Source organism: Vitis vinifera, chromosome 5, assembly GCF_030704535.1.
Source record: "Vitis vinifera cultivar Pinot Noir 40024 chromosome 5, ASM3070453v1".
NCBI lineage: Eukaryota > Viridiplantae > Streptophyta > Magnoliopsida > Vitales > Vitaceae > Vitis > Vitis vinifera.
Genome location: NC_081809.1, coordinates 8,904,218 through 8,925,161, shown reverse-complemented (window position 1 = coordinate 8,925,161; position 20,944 = coordinate 8,904,218). Strand labels below are relative to the sequence as shown.

The window sequence follows — 20,944 nt, the reverse complement described above, 5'->3', positions numbered from 1 at the left end:
TGAAACACTCCTCAAATGATAACAATAACGTAAGAAGAAATATAATGACTGAATTCATATTTCTACAGGAGACGCTGACATGTTGATGGATGTTGTTGCTAACAAAGGCCCATCTTTTAGTTGTTGTATATGCTTTTCCTAATTTTTTCTGCTGTAGTTGGTGTGTTGTGTTTTGTTTCTTCCTTGGTTTCAATCTTGGAAAGTGTGGAGTTTGGTTAATTTATGCTCAATTTTTCAATTGGTGTGAATGATTTAAGTATTGTGTATGGCTCATGGGTGGCACTCAATGCAATAGCTGGGGTGTGTGATTCTTTGCTTACTGTTTAGCCTTAATCAGGACCATTGTCCAAACCCATTACAACCCCACACCCCAAACAATTCTTCCCTTGCTTTTCTGTAACTTTTATATGGTTGCTTCATGAAAAGCTACCATCATTTGAATTTTTGTCCTTGGCCTTTCCCTTTGATAAAAAGTTACAAAAAAACAAAAAGAATATCTTAAAAGATGGTACAAACAAAAACCCTAGCGACTGTTTTTAATCCTTTCATACGTTGTATTGTTTTTACATTATACCAATAATCACTCTTTTTGCATCATCTAACTTTATTTCACAACCACTCATCATACCCATCTCTACTTGTTGGGAAAGATGAAATTAAGGGTCCCCCTATTGGTGGAAGACAGGAAATTGAGGAGTGATTGCCAATTTTCCTTCCCTACCATTGAAGTTTATAGATATTTATACTTGTTATAAAAGTTAAGTTACTATTATCTTTCTGAAATAATGAATAGCAGTCAAATCTCCTTTCTTCTCCATTGCAGGAAGTATTGACCTATCCTTGAAACTGCAAGGGTTTTTATGTTTCAAATGTGTGTTCCTAATTAGAAATGGTCCATACAGATTTAATTGCAACAAATTTTTTTAATCAGCTTTCACATGTATGGGTGTTTGGTTGTATTTGTTATGCACGTCTGCAAGCTATTCATTTGGGTATTCTTCTAAAAATTGGCTACATTTACTGGAATTTGAAAACCCAAAAGTTTGTCATCTCATGGGATGTGCCATTTTTTTGAATCATAATTTTATTTTCAATCATAAAATAATGATAGGAATCAATCTTAGGGGTGGTACATAGCTGATTTGGTATCCATATTACTAACTATTACAAGTGGTAACACTTATTCGCATCGTAAACCCATTAGGATAGTCCGATTGGTTGTTTAGGACGAATATTAGAAAATATGCATGATTCCAATAAATGACACATGGTCTTGGATTCGAATCCTATCATTGATGATATCCTGAATTTACCTGTTGTTGGTTGTTGCGGGACGATCAGCACCCTGAGGTTTGGGTCCTCATGGAGAGTCTTGAGGGTTTTGGTCTTGGAAGGTTTTTAAATTATTAAAAAAAAGACACTTATTCTCATGAAGTTGCTCAAATTGAAGAAGTAACAAGATCAACTTCAACAATAACATTTCTAGTCATTTCCAAGATATGAAAGAATATTTCTTTGCTTGTGACTTCTTAACCTATGCAGGCTTATCTGACATATGACAATGTGACATGTTCCCATTCAACTTTTCTTTATGAGCCAAAGACTTTTAGAGAAGCAAATTCTAAGTTCAACTAGGAAATGACTATGCAAGAAGAACTTCAAGCTCTAGATGAGAACAAGACATGAAACACTGTTGAAATACCACCTAGAAAGAAAACGGCGAAATGCTATTGGATATACAAAAGAAAGTACAAAAGTGATGGGTCCCACATAAGGTGAGGATGGTTGCCAAAGGATTTAAAGAGATATTTGCTTCGATTCCATGGATGAATATTTTTCGACTGCTAGTGTGTCTCTGAAAATGAAGCCCGAAATCCCAAATGGATCTTCAAAAAGCTTCCCTACTTCTGGTGTAACAATTCTTTCATTCTATTTCAATGATATGATGATTAGAAATAATAACTATGCACTAAATGGAAAATTAAGATTAAACCAATGGAGACATCTGTTGATAGTGGATGTAAGCTTGGTGATAATGATAAATTAATTTTTAATGTTAGTCAATTTCAAAGGCTGGTTGAAGGATTAATATACTTGTGCAATCACTTGCCTAGATATTTTCTATACTATTCGATTGAGCATGCATGCTCTTAAAGTTCAATATATGAATAGAATATATTGGAACATGCTCTAGGAAGAGGTATGAGGATGTGCAACAGTGTACATACCTCTACGTCTGCTTATCCTGATGTTGATTAGGTAAGATACCAAATTCACAATAAATTTACTATAAGATATTGAAAGTTCTTCTCTTCATATATGGAACAACCTAAAAAGGGAGAATAGGTAATCCAAGTCACACATCCCAAGATTGTAACCACTAGATGTAAAACAAAACAAAAAAAAAAAAGGGAGAAAAAGAAAAAAAAAAAGGAAAGATCAACCTATTTTTCAGAAAATCCAATGGAGAAAACAATTTGGAAATCAAGGAGAAAGATTGATTTTTTTGGCAACCAAATACCCCAAATTTGGCATAAAGAGTGAGTACTCGTGTCTCTCAATAGGAAGCAATTTTAGATTATAAAAGGAAAGAAGCCTTTGATCCAACGACTAAGGAAAATAAATAAATAAATAAAAAATACGATCTAGATCAATTTTGGAATAGGGCATTTAGACAAAAAAATGTTGTCCTAATCTCCTCAACTTTTTTTAAAAAACAAATAGTTTAAGAAAAAATAATTTAAAAAATTTGTTTAATTTCATTTTATCCATCTATAACCTCAATTACATTCCTTGTCCTTAAACAAATTCAATATTTCAATCTTTATTAGGCAAACAGTTTGATGAAGGATTCAAAAAACTGAGTTAGGAGACACTTAAGAATTTTATCTAGAATTACCAACCTAGTTAAACACTCACAAAGAGAATTATAACTTTATTCAAAAAAATGCGTAAAACTAATATAATTTGCATGCCTTTCGTTAATTTTAATAAACAACTAACTGATTTACAAAAAATTTAAGCACAACTAAATTTTAAGAGATATTGTTCATGTTGGAATTCTATTAGTATTTTTTGCACCAATTTGAGGAGAAATATTAATAAAGGAGGAAATCGAAGGGTAAATTGTTGTCAATATTTCATTTTTCATTATTAAACTTGAAATTTGTATTTGTCATATAGAAATATCTATAATTGTTATATAAGTGGCACTATAGTAATCTTTGCTTAATAATGAACAAAAATCAAATCTTCTCTCTTTTCCATGCACGTAAGTCACTTTATTAGTAACTAAAGCATGTAAATTTTTGCCCATTATCATTATTATTTTCATATTATATTCTACTTCACTAGCCTAAGATAAAGGAATGCTCAAATGGCTTATCAAATTAGCAAAAGTAAGAAAAATGAAAAGAAAATGAAGAAAAATATTTTAAGTTCCATAAAATTTTTGAAAATGTTTAAATTCATCAAATGTCTTCCTTATTCTGAATCAGAGAGGGTATAAGGAAGAAAAATATCAAATGATAAGGATATAAAAGACATGTGATGAAATTTCAAACTAATGGGGGCTAGTTGTGTTTAGCCAAAACTTTATAATCAGTCAATGAAATTAATCTTATTTCCGTTCTCCATTACTTTTTTTAATATAAATTTTAAAATAATTTAGATTTATACATGGCAAGTTATGATAGGATTTTTATGAAATGGCATTTGACTTAGAAAAAGTCATTAAAAGTTAAGCACTAGGATTATAGAATCAAAGTCCATCCCTAAAGTGCCTTTCATTAAAGTAAAGAATCACTAAACCCTCGCATCATAGAAGGGACTTATCTCAAATCATAATAAAGTATAAACCTTTTCTATATACTAATATGCAGCTCATAGGAAAGATAAGAAATTCAAATTAATATTTTTTTAATAATTCTAAATTTAGAACTTAATTATAATTTCACATTTTTATATTTTAATACTTAGAGGTTGTTTATTTTTTTACTTAATTCCAGAACATTTTTAGAATAGTTTTTTTTTCTAACTTTTTAAAAATAATTTGTCTTGGTTAAAATATTGAATTTTTATTTTTAAAATTTTTTACCTTTGATTTTTTTTTCTTTCTCTTTATGTTTTCAATCTTTAATTTTTGTTATAATATTTAAATTCATTTTTTCACACTAAATAAAACCAAATTTATTTTTAAAAAATTTGAAAAGTTCTTGTTCTAAAGATAAATTCCACAATTTCAACTTTGTACAATTTGCATGATAAAAATTTTCTATTAATTAGTAAATTTGTTAAAGAAAACCAAATATAATTGAAATAATTTTTTATATTTTTAATTTTTTCTCAAGAAAATTTAAGTCTAAAATTTTCTCACACTCAAAAACATAAAAAATCACAATTGATAAGAAATTAATTTAAAATAAATCCATAAAATTCCAAAAGGAACATCAAAATTCTTCTACCTACAATCACTATTTTTATCGTCATATTTCATCAAATTATGAAAAAAAATAATTAAATTTCATAAATTTTAGTAGATTTTTCATTCAAAAATAAATAAATAAATAAATAAAAATAAGCAACACTACAAATAATAAAGTTTAGATTAAAAATAAATTTGTTGTTATTTTCTACCATTCAACAAAACCAATGTAAACTAACAATCATCAAGTATAATGATATATTAACTAGAGTTCCAAAAAATAATTAGGCTCTGTTTTAGAATTGTTTAAATTTTTTTTTTATTCTCCATAATAAAAAACATAGAAAAAATGTTTGATAACCAAAAACTGTTTTATGCTTTCTATTATTAAGAATATATAAGAGAGTATTATCAGATAACACATTTTAGTTGTTTTCTATTATTTTTACTTGTTTTATTAGGATTGTTGTAAAAAATAATTATACAAACATGTAAAATAATTAAAAATAAAATATTAAATATAAAAATTATTTTTAAAATATATTTAAAAATAAGTTAAAAATATTTTTGGTTTTCAAACAGATTTTTATTTTACAAAAATCAGATAACAGTTTTTAACAACTGTTACAAAAAACTATTTTTCAAAATAAAAAAAATAGGATTTGATGCTCTTTTTAAATTAAAAAAAAAATTATTAAATTAATCTCAATAATAAAAAATATATATTTTAATTACAAATCCATAAATAACCTTGGTCCATAAATAAAATTTGCTTACACTTGCAAATAATATTATCAACAGAAGAAGATCTAAGCAGACATTAGCAAAGATATTGCCTTCCCTGTGTAAAGCTCTGCTAAAATATGTATATACCTGAAATCTTTATAATAAGTGTAGTCTTTTTGTAAGCCCCAGTCCAAGTCTGTCCAAGTCATCATAGTTTTGCCTGTCATCCACCCGTACAAAAGGACAAACACTATGGTTATCTGACTAATCTTTGGACTCTTATGGACAATAGTGTTTTTCTTTAAAAATAAAATAAAATATAAAAACATATTTGATTGTGGATTTTTCCTAAAACAGATTTTTGGGAATTATTGTGAGAGATTTTTTTTAATTAAAATGATTGAAAATAAATTATTATAGATAAAAATTATTTCTAAGAAATATTTTTGAAAACATAAAAATGAAATGGTAAATATTCCAAAATTGAAATAGATTTTTCATTTAGAAAACATCAATTGAACTTAAAAACAGTTTTTTGATATTTTCTGTACAACTTTAAATATTTTAAACTTGTTTTATATGTTTTCAAATACTTCTAAAAATAAATTTTGTATATAATATTTTATTTTAAATTATTTTCCTCAAAATTTTTTTTTTTAAAAAACCCTTAAAAACTAAGTGAAAATAATTAAAATAAATTCTTAAAACATATTTGTTACATGTTTTCTATGTTTTAGATATGAAACATGTTTTTTTTCGTTTTTTTTTCTCTAAAAAATAAAAAAGTGCTTTGGAAAACATTAATAAACTGGCCTAAAGTTTCTTTATTTTCAATCTTAATTTTAATTCTTTCTATTTTATATTTTTACGATTTATTTATGAACCTATTTATAAATTTATAATAAAGCATTTTTTTCATGGTTTACAAGCTACATAGGCTTAAATACAGTGACCATGAGAAAGGCTGTTTGGTGTTCCATTTTCATGAAGCATGTTTTCTGCAGTCATAAAACCTATTTATGTTGTGATGACCGATGACAATCAGAAACAATATGAAAATTTAATGAAAAATAAAGCACCTGTTTGGTCATGTTTTTTCGAACTTGTTTTTAAAAACTATTTTTTATTCTTTAATTTAAAAACAGTTTTTACAAACATGTTTAAAGAAATATGGTCAAACGCATCCATGTTTTTCCTTTGTTTTTAAAAACATGTGAAAATAACTCCTTATTCTCTAAAAATTGGTTTCTCTATTTCACTTTGTTTTTAAAAATTGTTTACAAAAAGCAACGACCAAACAATATTAAAAAATTTTAAAACAGAAAACTGTTTTTAAATAACACAACCAAACAGGTTAAAAAAAGATTTTGTTATTTCTGCTTTTTTTTTTTGTCTTAGAACTCATTTTCAGGAAATGAAGCATGACAACAAAAAAAAACATCTCATTAACTGGGAGAAATTTTTAAACAATACCAATAATACCAACAATGCAAGCCCATCATAACTTATGGAGGAAAATGGTTTCAAAGTAGTAATATTGTAGTTTTGAGTACAAATCATAAAGATAGGGAAAAAGTGGAGTCTATGAAGAGAGAAGAGAAAAGAAAAGAAAAGAAAAAGAAAAAATTCCTCCATTTTAGGCCTTCTTGATGGCAACAGATCTTGCTTTCAGATTCAGAAAGATAGCCCTGAAGTAGCAACCAAAGGAGTATATTAGCAACAACCATTCAGATTTGAAATATACACATGAAAAAAGCTCTATTAACAAATCAACCTGTCTCGAACTACTCTAAAGAGATTACAGTTTAATCACCTGCTCCTTCCTATGTGGGTGTTGCTTGCAAAGGTATAATGGAGTCTCAGAGCTTTAAAAAGCGTTTATATATATAGTATTATAAATTTTTTCCTCTATCTGATATGAGATATCACAATCATCTTCATATAAACACAATGTCCTCGTCTCAACTATATAGACTTGTTTGTGTAGACATGTTTTAAAATTGTGAGAGTTCATTGGACCTAAAGTGAACAATATCTATATGGAAGGGAATGAGTTGTTATATACGGACTCCCTCTTATTGGAAATTTCATATATACTAAGAACATGCATGAGTTGGTAGAGGAAGGGAAGTGAAGTGAAGGTGAAGGTGAAGGAGAAGAAGCATACCAGCATGAGGCAACAAAGCTGTGGAAAACAACCCGGAACTGTAGAGGCATATACTGGTAGTTTACCCAACCAACAATAGGCCAAAACTGCAATCAAAGGCATCAACACTTTGTATTGTGAGTTTAACACACCACTCATAAATTTCCTTATGTGCCAACCAAAGATGGTCCCCATTTCCTTACCTTCCATGCAGTCAATTGTACAGAAGGGTAGTCTTTCCGAACTTTGTTCCTCACTAACCCCCATCCTCTTCCTGCGATGCCAGATGATTGCCTTAATTTCTAACTTAATTTACAACAGTTTGTGTGCAATCATCTCTCACATTCTAACATAGTATTTGGAAATCAAACCTATCAGAACATGGAATATATACATAGGCTACTGTAAAATTCCAACAGCAGAACTTTATGCACATTAGAATATTTGCAAAAGAAAAAAATTCAAGGATCACTTGGATATCCTATTCAAAACATTACAACATCTTTATCCAGTATTTTTTTTTTAGCTGACACGATTATAGAAAATATACCATTGTACCGATCACAATCAAGCTAAAGAAAAAGAAAGAAAAAATAGGAACAGAAATTTTCAGGTTGTGCTGAGAGTGAAAAGCAGAATTGGACTTTGAAGCTGGGGGAAACATCTCTATGTGGAGTTTTTTTTCTTGGGTTTTAAAAAGCATAGGAAATAACAGAAAAATACTGATTCTTCTACCCTATTCTTCTAGCATTTCACTGATCTGTTTTAAGTGTTCCAGTTTCTGGGCCACGATGACGAGGGAACTCATTTTTTGTCCTTGAACATCTATCAGGTAGAATTTTCACTCTGTAACCCATTCATTACTTTCCCTTTGATCATATTGTGATTGAATTCAAAAACAAATCTCAATTGAAAGAATGATCATACTGAATACAAGGGTCCTCTGTGAATCTGTACATTCAATTTTAAAAGGTATCTACATTTTCTATGACCTGTTACTGGACAAACACAAGCAACCAATTTGTGATTCATGATCATCACCATCTCAACTCAACTTTCCTTCTCTCCCATATAGCCCGTGTTTTTCGAAAGCACAAACCATGATTTAGGGCACAAACCCACAAATCATCTAGCTAGAGATGGTCCAAGTCACAAATGGAGAAGTGGAAAATGAAACATCCCCATGGAAGTTGGTTTTAGTCACACTAACTTTTTAAGAGGTAAAAGTATTGAAACCGCTCGGAATCGAAACAAACAGTACATCTAAGAAGGAAAATTGAATACCTTCAACTACCAAGCCATAGTACATCATGAAAAACATGTTGTTCCAGGGAGAAGAAGTCAATTGTTCCAACACCACCTAAAACAAAACAATTGATCTGTCATTTTCAAAATAAATACAAACAAGTTTTTCATGGAGACAAATATTAGAAACACACATCAAGGGCCCATAAGATTTATATGCTAAGGCTTTCAAATCCATATAAAAGGGATTCACCTTTTTGGCAACTGTTGTATTGTCCTTCTTTCCCCTAAAAATAATATCCATCAATTTGTGGAGGAAGTGCCCAAATGGCCCAGAATACGCAAACCCATATAGCTGCGTATCAATTCAACCATCAAACATAAATCATATTGCAAATTTAACATATCAACTGACCAGAATGATCAGCGAATCCGAAGGGGAAAAATAGAACGAAATCTGCATACCATCATAAGAATCAGTCTTCTCAATTGAAGCCTTTTGATCCCAGAAATCTTCTGAGCGATTACATCGCTGCATCCAACTAAAACCCCAGCTGTAATTGCCTGAAAACAACATCAATCCCATGAGGATTCACAGAACAGACTCCGATTTAGCTTTGACATATTCCACAAGAAAAAAAAATACATATATAAAGCAAAGCTCTGTTTGGTTGCTGAGGAAACGAAAGGAACTTCAAAGTCAACTCAACCCCAGCCAATCCACGAATTCAGGGAATCCAAAACCACAACAGCCATCATACCCAAAAGCTCAAATTTGCCTTTTCTGTCTCTCCACTTTTCTCAGCAACCAAACATGATGGGAAAGAAGGTTCTGAAGTAAAAGGAACGCTTAAATGGAAGAAAATGAGAATGAGAAGAAACCTTAGTTCTGAGAGGGTGGAGTTGGAGTTGAAGGAGATAGTTTCTCCATGCTGCTTTGATCAAGTCAGACATGGTGTAATCAATCTGCTCTCTGTGTCTCACAAGTCACAAACCTGAACCTCCCCAACCCTTTATACAACGAGAAGAAAAGAGAGACGACTCGACCTTTGGAGAGGGTGAGCCAAAGGAAGATTCGTCCAATTTTTTAACCTATAGTTTATATTAAAGATAAATAAAAACGATCTAATTATATTATAGACTAAATTATGATTAAGATTTCATTAATCACCAATTAGAAACTTTAATCCATGTTTTGTGACCAATAATTTGAATGATAATTTTTATATTAAGAATCTAAAATTTTTAGATATTAAGGAAATAAAATAATTAAAAAATAATAAGTTATTCACATCTATAATTAATTCATAATGTGTTCATATGGTATTGTTTAAAGTGAAGCCGCCACGTGGGTCAAAGTCAAAAGCATGGATAGTAGAATTTCAGAGCCCCATGGGGTTCACGATGATCATGTGTTTCATGTGAACATATTTTACATGCCTCTTAACATCTTTTGTGAAGTCCCACTTTAAGTTGAGGGAAAGAATTTTCTGACACCATGTGTACAATCGGTTGTTGGAATTTGCATTATTTATTTATTTATTTGTTTTATTTTTAGGAAGGTTAATATTTGTATAAAATTATACATTCGGATTTGATTAGGATGAACAAACTATAAATTTATGGTTAGAGAGAGGGAAAAAGAAGGCAAAAAGTTGAGAGATTGGAAAATGGTGTATTGGATTTTGAGTCGTAAAAGATTAAGAGAATTTGAAGTGTGTATTTTTAAATTTATTAATAAATTTGATTTTCTTTTCTCTTATCTATGGAGATTATGTTGAATCATATAAAATATTTTGAAAAAAAAAAATCAAAAATATGTATTGAATGTTTTAATAGAAAGAATGATTTTATAGCATTATTAAAGATATTTTGAAGCAATAAGGACATTTGAAAATATTGTAAGACAAGAAACCAAATAGTAGAAAAATTTGAAGCAAGAGCCGTAAATGTTATTAATTTAAATATAGTATTTTGAATAAGAAATCCTCTTCCTATTTATAGAAGTTAGAAAAAAAAAATTATATGTTAAAATCTTTAACAAATTCAAGAGTTTTTTCTTTTACAGATTATTCCTTTGTGATAAAACAAAGGGTATGAATAATTAAGGAAAATACCCAAAAGGGAGGATGAATTGGGTTTTTTAAAATATTTTTTCACACAATAATATATGCACAAAATAAATAAAGGAAAGAGATAAAGTTAGAGAATTCAAACTCGGGTTTATAGTGGTTCGACACTCCCTTGCCTACGTCCACTCTCCTCAATCTCCTAACTGAGTGAGGGTTCCACTAACTTGAAGCTTCAATCAAGCTTTCAATCTTCTTACACTTGGATTCTGGCTCCAATGGACTCTTACACAATCTCTTCAAGATTTGAACCACTTGAAAGCTTTCACACTCAGTTTACACAAGGATGAAACTCTCAACCTAGCTTAAGGATGGTTCAAGTACAAGAGAAAGCTAGGATGAATTACAAGAGTGCACTAAGAATATGCAAGTGATGGTTTGATGCACTAAGAAAGAAATGAGAGATTTTTTATCAAGAACAGGTAGGTAAACTTTGAATGCAATTGTTCTCTTGTCAATAAATGAAGAGGAACTCTCAATTTATAGGTTTCTAAGCTCGGGAGTCAAAACCAGCAAAAGGCAACCTCGTCCGGTCGAGCTAGGGGTCGACCGGTTTACTAGCCGTTGGAGCATTTAATGCATGACAGGTTACCGTTGCCTCAATTGGACCTCGATCGGACCTCGACCGGTAAAGGAATCACCTCGACCAGGAAGAGAAGGCTACTGAGAGAGAGAGAAAGAGAGAGAGAGAAGGTTTTTAACCTTCCTCGACCGGACGACCTCAGCCGGTTGACCGGTTCATCAACAGGTTGACCGGTTGACCTTAGCCTCGACCGGTTGAGCCTTTTTGGCCCCGAAAAACCTATTTTTTGATTCCTTTCTTTTCTAACACTTAGGCAAGGTCTTTAGGTGAGTTAATATGCCAATTTTGAATCAATTTGCCTAAGGTATATTTGATAAAACTCGGGTTTTAAAGAAAATCAAGTTTTAAAGAATAAACCGAGTTTTCTAAGATGCATGAAAAGGTATGAACATCCTAAGTGCACTCATGCTATCATCTTACATTCATTTCCTATGATCTCAAGTCTTCCAAGCGTCTCGATCTTGTATCCATTTGGTCTTTTGATGAATTTTCGAGTTTATACCTGAGATTCTTAAACATTAAACCAATTAGTTACTTAACCATGGTTTGTTATCATCAAAACCCGATTAGGAGAACCCTTGGGCTAACACTTTGAATAAAGTGTTCTAATGAAAATTTTGAATTTTTTAAGATTACTTTCTCTTCACATTCCAATTTTAAAAATAAATACTTTTGGAAAATATTTTAAAATAGACAATTTATTCATCAAGATATTACTAAGGTTTACATTCTTAATTACTTTAAAAGATTAAGTAGTAGAAGATCTTAGCAAAATCCATAGCTTCCATTATCAAACCCATTTTGATTTTGGACCATCACTAACCTTAAGAATCACCATTATAACAGGTGAAACATAAGGAATCAAGGGATATGAACTTTCTAAATTGGATAAGACTAGACATGTTTGTAGTAGGAGTAATCACCCTAATGGTGAATTTTTTTTACTTGATTATCAAAGATAATGTTTATATTATTAACTTGGATATAAAGTGGTTGAATCACCCAAGGAGGTGTCAGTGTTAAACACTTTTAGTGTACATCTCTAGATTTGTGTTCAAACTTTCTCAAGATATCTTATGTATGTGATGTTATGATATTTGCTTTGAAATTTTTAATGAAAATCCCATTTTTATCATTTAATTACTAGAGTACATGGCATACATAATAATTTCTTATTTTATTTTTTTAAAAAAAGGGGGAATAAAACTATTTAAAATCATGAAAAAAGTATAGAATTTCATAAAATGTTAGTGATATGAAGTTATTATCATGACATACAATTTGATATATTGGATGTAACCTAATGAGTGAATCATTGCAATTTGTTAATTTATGATCATAAACTTTGAACATCCACTTATCCAAAAGAAATCAACAAATAAGTTCATTAATGAGATAATTTGAATGAATAGATAGGTGTATTAATTGAGTTTAAAGCTATATATTGGCTAACAAACATATAGGTATCACCAAATTTTTTGAGAAATAAGAATACTAGAAAATCTTATTTTTATTGCTAGAATTAGCCCTTGACTTGCGATCCAAGAGATGATAGGGAATGAGAAACACGAATAACACTATCCTATGGAAAATAGGCTCTCTACAAGTGCTTATATTTTCTTTATTAAATAGTAGACTTACAATCATCTAAATTATTTGTAATGACTATCTTGGGTCTTATTCTCCCTTCAAAATAATAGATGATGAAGTTGGTTATTTGTACATGGAAGGAGGCATCGAGGGAGGTGAATTCAGGGCCCAATCCATCCTAAATAACAACAACAACAATAGCAACAACATATCATAAGAAATTAATAACATTACTTTTATTTGTAAATTAAAAAAGGTATATCAATTGACTAGGCAATTGGTCAATAAAAAGAATTAAGACCTTTGGAGGGGTCTAAGCCTCTGTTTTTGAGCTTAATGTGTCCTTGGCAAAGAGCACATGTCTTACAAGAGAAGTGTACAAAGCAGTCACAATAAGACTCAGTTGGTAATCCAAATTTATGGTGTAATTTCTCTATGTAAATACATGAATATGTCCATTGGATTCATCAACACCCAATATAAGCATCCATGTACATAGCATGCTGCCAATATACCCTTTGTGAGTCACAACTTCAACTCTACATTACTAGTTGAAATTTGAAAGAGACACTGTCTTAAGCACAAATATTTCTTAACTATTACAAGTGGACTTTTGAAAAAATATTGTCCTTTGAGCATTAATTGGAGTCAAAATATGTATTCCGATGACACATAAACAATAAAATTTATGCAATACAAAAGTTCAAATTAATATCACAAATTAGTATTGAAATCCTAATTATAGTGTTGGTGTCGTTCCCAACCGAGAAAGACACGTGGAGGGAAGCCCCCACATATAGCACTAATATTTATTTTGAATCTAATTTCAAGGTAAAGGGATGAAAAAGATGCGAAGTAAATAATTCATCTTTAACCAAGGTAGAAAGGGGTTCAAGCATTCAAAAAGAGGAGATTTATGATATGTGGAGGAAGATGAGAGTTAAGCAAAGATAAAAAGAGCAAGACATGGACGTGAAATATAAAAGACAAACTATGAAGATGATTAGCAAGAATGAAATTATGCGGAAAAGGCTAAATTCGCATTGTGGAGCTCATTTCAAAGTAGAAAACATCAATTCGACGCGAGGAATTGCAAAGGAAGAGGAGGGCAGCGGATGAATATAAAATATATTGAAATTTAAAGATGCTGTAGACCCCATTTTGGGCCGTCGGCGTGGGACTCTCTTTTTGGGCCACCTTTGGTTTTCTGGGACTTTTTTTAAACCACCCTGGAGGAGACACGCGGCAGGGAAAAGGTTTTTTAATTTTTCTGGTAAGAGTTTGTTGGGGGTAGGAGGTAGTTTTCTGCAGTTGGAGGGACAATCTCTGCAGAGGGCAGCACGCTTTGGAGGGGGTCCTTAGAGAGAGAGAGAGAGAGCAGAGGGGCTTTGTTTTCTAAGGGGTTTTGGAGAGGAGAGGGAGAGAAATTTTGGAGGGCAGAGGAGTGGAAGAAAAAGAAGAAGAAAACTTGGGGAAGGAGAAAACCGAAAAGGGTGGGTGGGGGGAATTGAGAGAGATGGTGAGCTGAACTGTGAGAAAATATTCTTGGAGGGGGGCAGATTCTAGTCTGGGGGACCATTTTCCGGTGAGGAGCTGTTGGAGAGGATCCATTGGGTAGCTGTTTTAGAGAAAGGGGTAAGGAGGGAAGGCTGTTTTTGAGAGAGAGGGTAAGTGTGTCTTGGAGGACAAGAAAGCAGAGCAGAGGAGAAGAAGAAGCTGGGAGTTCTCGCTGGCTTTGGAGGAAGAAAGAGTGCTTGAAGAGGAGCACACCTTGCTCGGGGAGGAAACTTCCAGGTAAGGTCTCTGTGAACTTCACATTTCCTCGTTATCACATTATTCTGCTAAATCTTTCTGCAGATTCCTGGGTGTGATTTTATTGATTGGTTTGGGCATCAAGGATTACTGGTTTGTTTTGCTGAATCTGTTTGTGTGCATATATGCTCTGTTTGATTTTATCTTGGTTTCCTTGACTCCTTCTATAAGTATCTGATGTATGGCTTCATCCCTGAACTTGATATATAAAAATCATGCTTTGTTTCCTGTTGATTCCACTTGCTCTTGCTCTTTGACAATCCGTGAAATATAGCTAAGTTCATATCCTGTTTCTTTTTTTTTTTTGCTCCTCTCTGTTTATTGCTCTGTTTTTTGTTGATGGTGGGGATGAGGTCATCAATGGCCAAGTTGATGAGACTGGAAAAGTGAGGTTGTGAAGAGAAATGAACTAAATGGAGGGTTTCTGTGATTATATCTGTGCTCCAGTCTATTAGTCCAAAATATTGGCCATGGAGCTGAATTGGAGTTTTGTATTTGGGATTACTTTGCCATCTGGGTTTGATAAGTCATATACTGGTAGTGAAGATGAGACTATAAGGATTCGGGATTGTCAAGCTGGTCAGTGCATTGGTGTAATTAATCTTGGTGGAGAAGTTACTTGTATTGATTAATGAGGGCTCATGGTTGTTTGTGGATATGCTGAATGTTGTGAGGCAATTCATTAGGTTATGTCATCAAGTAAACTCACTAGTGTCCCTGCTCTAACCGGAATAGCTGAAAAGCTGCAGGAAGCTGTTAGAAAGGGGGTCCTTATCCTGCAAGAAAGCTTCAGGAAGCTTAACCTGAAGGAACAACAGTTGAGATATGTCAGGTTCCTCTCGATAGCCGTAACCATATCAGTTCATCTTGAAGCCTTATTTCCAAATCTTACATTTCCCAACATAATCTCACAAACCTCATCCGAGAGATCTCTGGACTCCCATGCCTTTAAGGTTACTCCAATGAAGTCATCCGACAGTGTGACCACTCATTCTCCTGTTTCTTATCCACTCAGTTGCTCTGGTTTCTACTCAGGGATCTACAAACTGAACCAGCTCTTGGCAGAGACTCTCAAAGCCCTCAGCACTGTCTAACAACAAACGAACACTTGCTGTCAGGAGCAATCTTGCAAACCCAGTGCATAATTAACCATGGTTGACTTCCATGTCTTCTGAATCCTTTGACCCGTAGTCATAAAGAGAACATCAGGAAAGAAGCTAGCCTACGCTCATCAGCTTTTTGTCCTTCACTTGTAAAGCCTCCAGAATATATGCCGGAGAACTTGACACTGTATTCTGCATGGGGTTTGGAAATCGGGTCTTTGTGGGAATTCCTTGAGGATCCAGAAGTTTGATGTTGCCTGCTTTCTCCAGCTGCTTTTGATGATCTTGAGAAGGGACAGAATTCTCCCAAGTTTAGCTGTTCTGTACAAAGGGGAACAAAGTCGGAGATGTCAGATTTTTGTGCCTGAAAATTCGATTTGATGCAAGGGTCATTTACTTGAATGAACCATCAGAAGTTGAATAAAGATCAGAGGACTTGAATACCATATCCAATATTCACTTCCTAAGTCCCCGGCTCCCACGTGTGCATGGCCATCCTAGTGTGTGCTACACTGACTTGATCAACAAGAATGAAAATTGCTTTAGATGCAGCAGAGGGTCTTGCTTTTCTTCATGAAGCAGAATACAGGGTACAGGTTGCGGCTATGTGGTGTTCCATGTGAGGTTTGCTGAAAACTATAGGCTATACTCACGCCTACAACCACGGCCGCAGTTCAAGATTTCCCCATAGCTCCTGATGAGATAGTTAAACTTGGGTTGATGAAGCTTTTTGCATCTTCAATGCTGAAGCTCACAGAGAGTCTGTCAGTACGTGTGGAGCCGTCAAAAGCTAAAGATCACCTTCTATCCACCTTCATGAAATACATGCAGATTGCTGTCCTTACAAGGAAAGAAGATACTATCTCTTCTGTGCAATGAGGACAATTTAAACAAGATGGTACAAGGGAGGCCAGATTCCAAGGAACACTTGAAGAGAAGAAGGACAAGGTGTTATCTATTTTGAGTATGGCTGTAAGCTCTCTGTACCATGAGGATAAACATAGAGTTCTGGGCGTTTTTAGTGATTTGGCCAAAAGAAGCAGTGCAGATAACAGGTTGCAGTCTGATTCTGAACCATGTTCTGCAAATTTGAAGAGCAAGTGGAGAAATGCATACTTGGGAAGGCACCCACAATGGCAATATATAGCAGCAACATCAACATAAGCAATACAGTCTCAGTTACAGGTTTTTAAATTGAAATTTCAAAACTGTTTTCAACTGAAATAGCCCCAGTTTTAAAAATTCGTCCTTAAAAAGACTTTTTTTAGGACTCTAACATCATTTCAATAAATTTTTGCTGCCAAATTTTTTTCCGTCATGCACCTTTTCTTATTTTCTTAGATTTTAAATAATTTTCTGATTTTTCTTGATTTTTAATAAACATGAATAAATTTTCTAATTCCACAAATAATAAAATTCATCCAAATTTCTATAATCCCTCGTGATAATCAATAAAATGGAATTAATTGATGAAAAAATAAATTGAGTTTTGGTGGGCCCCTATATATGAGTTTTCTCCTTTGATCATTGATTGCTATACTTAATAAATATTGATTGATCTCTGCCTTGCTTTGTGACATACATGAGATATTTTGTGTTTATTATTATATATTAACATAATTTCTCATGAAACGCTCACCTTGTTGCCAAGATACGGTCCAATCTTCATCTTATGTTTTTATTTACACCCTATGCATGATTTGCCTTTATCCTATTAGTACTCATAGATTAACTAATAAATTACCTTATTTGCATTAACTTGATTAGTAGAGACTTGATTTTAGGGTTTAGAGGAGTGTTATGGACCATTTCTGTTCAATAGGTGATCTGATCTTGGACCTAGACTTGGTTTTCATAAACTTGCTTTTCTTTCGGGAGTCTTATTTTGTTTTTCCTTCTTAAAAATAAAACAAAAATAAGTGACGACTCTAAAAACTTTTCTAAAAATATACATATATATTTTTTTTCACACATAAAAAGCGAGTCACACAACTGAGTGGGAATGCATGACAAAAATGTGGATCCTTAGATGCCCATTGCCATTTAGATATGCATCACTTATGATTTCGAAATGATTTTGATTTCACCCTAAATTTTGAGATCAAGGTCTACAAAGTTGGGATCAAGTCTCCATCCATTTCAAAATCACTTCTTTTCGACTCCAACCAATTTAAAACATGTTCTTATCATTTAGTAACTCATAATTTTCTTCTTTTGTTTTTTTAATAAGAATAAGTGGTTAATTAGAAGGTGACACATGTCTCTTTCAGGGTTACACTATATATATTTGCTTTCTTTTAGGTTTTAAGTTCATGAGGAAAAATTGATGACTCTTGCTTTTCGGTTCTTTATACAATAAAGGTTTAATTTTCTTTTTTTTTCTTTTTCATTCCTTTCTATTTTATTTTCTTGGTGATGAAACATGGGTTATGCGAGGAAATTCTTCACTAGATTTGACTAATATGATGTGATTTAAAAATACTAACATGAAGGTGAATAATCGAAAGGAGTAGCAACATCATACTAATCTTTGATTGGTTTTCTTTGTACTTTTATGTTATAAATCAATATGAATACATCTACCTTGTTAGTTCACCTTAGATGAGGAATATAGAAGAATCCTTCCTGAGATATTAGTAACTCTTGGAAAACCTTTATCATTAGTTAACTTAGTTTGATCTCATCATTAATGAATCTAACAGTTGAATCTATAAAATGAATATGAACTATAAATGTTTAAAACCGAAAATTAAATTAATCAATAGATTTAATAAGTGAAAATCAAAGCTTCTGATGTAAAATTGGTCTTGAAATTCAATTTGATTTTGAATCGACTTTGATCCCAAACTCTGGATTTTACAATCTCCTATATCTATGGAATTGACATTAACTTGTGAAATTTCCAGATAATTTTTTATTTATTTATTTTAACATGTTTTAGGAAATTATTATTCATCTTTTAATTCCTTTTTAATATAGACTAGGGTTTTATTTGTGTTAGCAAACAATTAATTTTTTTTAGCTAAAATAATTCTAATATATAAATATATTAGAATTATTTGATTGGTGATACTTACAAGTTTCCCCCTCATCTAACACTTCTGCAGTTTGGCCGAAGGTGACACATGGGAGACACCATCCTATGCAACCTGCATTAATTAATTACATCCAAAAAATATCATACACATATGTTATGTCTTAAGAAAAAGCCTATTAAATTACAAAAGAAAAAAAGAAAAAAAAAAGGAAAAAGAATAGAAATCTCACATGTACCCATGTTGTCATTTTTTAAATTAAGAATATTTAAATAAGCTTTCTAATTAAGACTATAAACTCTTTTTTTTAAGTCAAACCGTTTTATAAAAATAAAATAAAAATCAAACCAACGAGTTAAAAAAAAGACTTTTGACTTCTTAAAAGTCAATTCAAATGATTTATTTTTTTTAAACTTTAACTAAAAGCTTAAATTAAAGTCAAAATTACAATTTTTAAAAGATTATATTAATATTATAAAAGTTTTATTAAACATGAAATAATTTCTTTCACAAGGTAAAACATAGTTTTTACGAGAAGTAACATTATCCTTACTTTAATATAATTATTGATTTTAATTGGATACCTTTCCTTTTCATGATAATGTTTTTCATTTTATTTCCATTCGGTTATATTTGGTTCTTGAAAAATATTAGGAAAAGAAAAAAAATTATTAAGAAAAATAATTTTCTCTTATTTGATTTTATTATGAAAAATGTAAAAAAAAGTTAAATATAATTAAAATTATTAAAAAATTTATATATTTTTAAATTCTCTAATATTTATATAAAAGAATTAAATAGGTAAAAAAAAATTGAAGTAGTATATAAAAATAATTTATTAATTTTAAATCTTTTTTATTTTTCTTCTTCTTTTTCTCTTTATTTTATTTCCCTCTATTTTCCCCCAAACTTTCCACTAACCAAACATGGCATTAGTAATTGTGGATTGGTCTCTAATGGGAGTTGGAATAGAGTTTTAATTTCAACCATCCATTTAAACCATTAAAATATCCATCTTGAGGCTTCTCCCAAACTATTGTTCAAGAAGGGTCACTTATGACATTTTTATTCTATTTTATTTTTTTTAATTTCTCTAAAACCCCATTTTGAAATTATGGCTTCAATACAATTTAGAAACTGCATGTTGGAAAGTATAACTTTTCGTGAATTAGAAAATGCGATTTTGAATTTGTATAGGATTGGTAATTTCAAAATATGATTTTAAATTAATTTTAAAGTAGTTTAAAAATAATAAAAAAATATTAATTTTCACAATAGTTTGAAAATATGCCAAAATAGGCAAAACGGTGTCTTCTTGAAAGGGACAACCACACTCTGAGTTTGACTGAGCCAACGCGGTGCTCTCACTCAGTCAGCCCTATCCGAGTTATTCCGGTGAGAATCAGCTCCCATGAATGTTACAGTTATCTTGTTTTACAGTGATGATGGTGATACCGATGAACTATAAGGACCTATTTACCATGTTTGATTTTATTTAACAAAACCCAGTTGTAGATTGGATTTAGAACAGAGTTTTATGCTAATTATTAATATAATATTTTTTAATTTCTCTATTTTTTAATTTTATTTTTGTGGAATTAAAAATATGTGAAGGAGCTAAATCCAGTAGTTAAAGCACTTAAGGCTATCCCCAATTGGAGTTTCTATGGTACTTTCACTAATATTTGTTAGTAATTTCAAGAACAAGGGTTTGTTCTCAACAAAGCCTGAAAACCCAAGTGCTTAATTTTGGTTTGAAGTAATTACCCAAGTGCTTTTGGTTGCAAATTTTGGGAATTCAAAGGGTTTTTTTAAAGCCATAAGGTTGAATCTTAACCAGCTTGCCAGGTAGACAATTTTAGACCCCCAAATAGTTGAAGCTTGCTTAGATGAGAGATGTAAGAATTGAGCCCCCATATATGTTTCATCCTCCATTTGGAATGAATGTATGGTAGAGCAATGAGAATGGTTTGCTGCAAGGGTTGTCTTTGAGCTGATGAACTTTGGCAGTTGTTTTTGGTAACACTATCTGCTTATGTGGTAATGAACGAGAATACACCATGTCGGCCTTGGCGATAAGAGTAAACAACTCCTAAAACTCATGATCAACATCATACTAGGTGAAACATCTAGCCACCAGTGGAGATCATCT

General features: G+C 31.6%; 1 protein-coding gene and 1 long non-coding RNA gene across 2 annotated transcripts; one reads left to right on the top strand and one right to left on the bottom strand.

Moving 5' to 3' along the window:
• Positions 1 to 6,628: 6,628 nt before the first annotated feature.
• On the bottom strand, positions 6,629 to 9,622 carry LOC100266478 (peroxisomal membrane protein PMP22). Its single transcript, XM_002285314.5, has 7 exons — positions 9,423 to 9,622; positions 9,006 to 9,104; positions 8,794 to 8,895; positions 8,580 to 8,655; positions 7,499 to 7,569; positions 7,317 to 7,402; positions 6,629 to 6,837 (listed from the first exon to the last, which is right to left on the bottom strand). The coding sequence occupies exons 1-7, from the start codon at positions 9,492 to 9,494 to the stop codon at positions 6,786 to 6,788; spliced, it is 558 nt and encodes a 185-aa protein (XP_002285350.1). The 5' UTR covers positions 9,495 to 9,622; the 3' UTR covers positions 6,629 to 6,785.
• Positions 9,623 to 13,957: 4,335 nt separating this feature from the next.
• On the top strand, positions 13,958 to 20,369 carry LOC132253807 (uncharacterized). The gene is made up of 2 exons (XR_009465670.1): positions 13,958 to 14,636; positions 18,865 to 20,369. It is a non-coding gene; the product is annotated as an uncharacterized LOC132253807 (long non-coding RNA).
• Positions 20,370 to 20,944: the final 575 nt, after the last annotated feature.

What these genes read in the sequence shown, in the direction of transcription:
- LOC100266478 (XM_002285314.5), bottom strand. Translation starts at nt 9,494, where the DNA reads ATGTCTGACTTGATCAAAGCAGCATGGAGAAACTATCTCCTTCAACTC. An exon ending in ATACAACAGTTGCCAAAAAG is followed by an intron (nt 8,656 to 8,793) that starts GTGAATCCCTTT and finishes GTTTTGTTTTAG; the next exon opens with GTGGTGTTGGAACAATTGAC. An exon ending in CTATGGCTTGGTAGTTGAAG is followed by an intron (nt 7,570 to 8,579) that starts GTATTCAATTTT and finishes CTGGCATCGCAG; the next exon opens with GAAGAGGATGGGGGTTAGTG.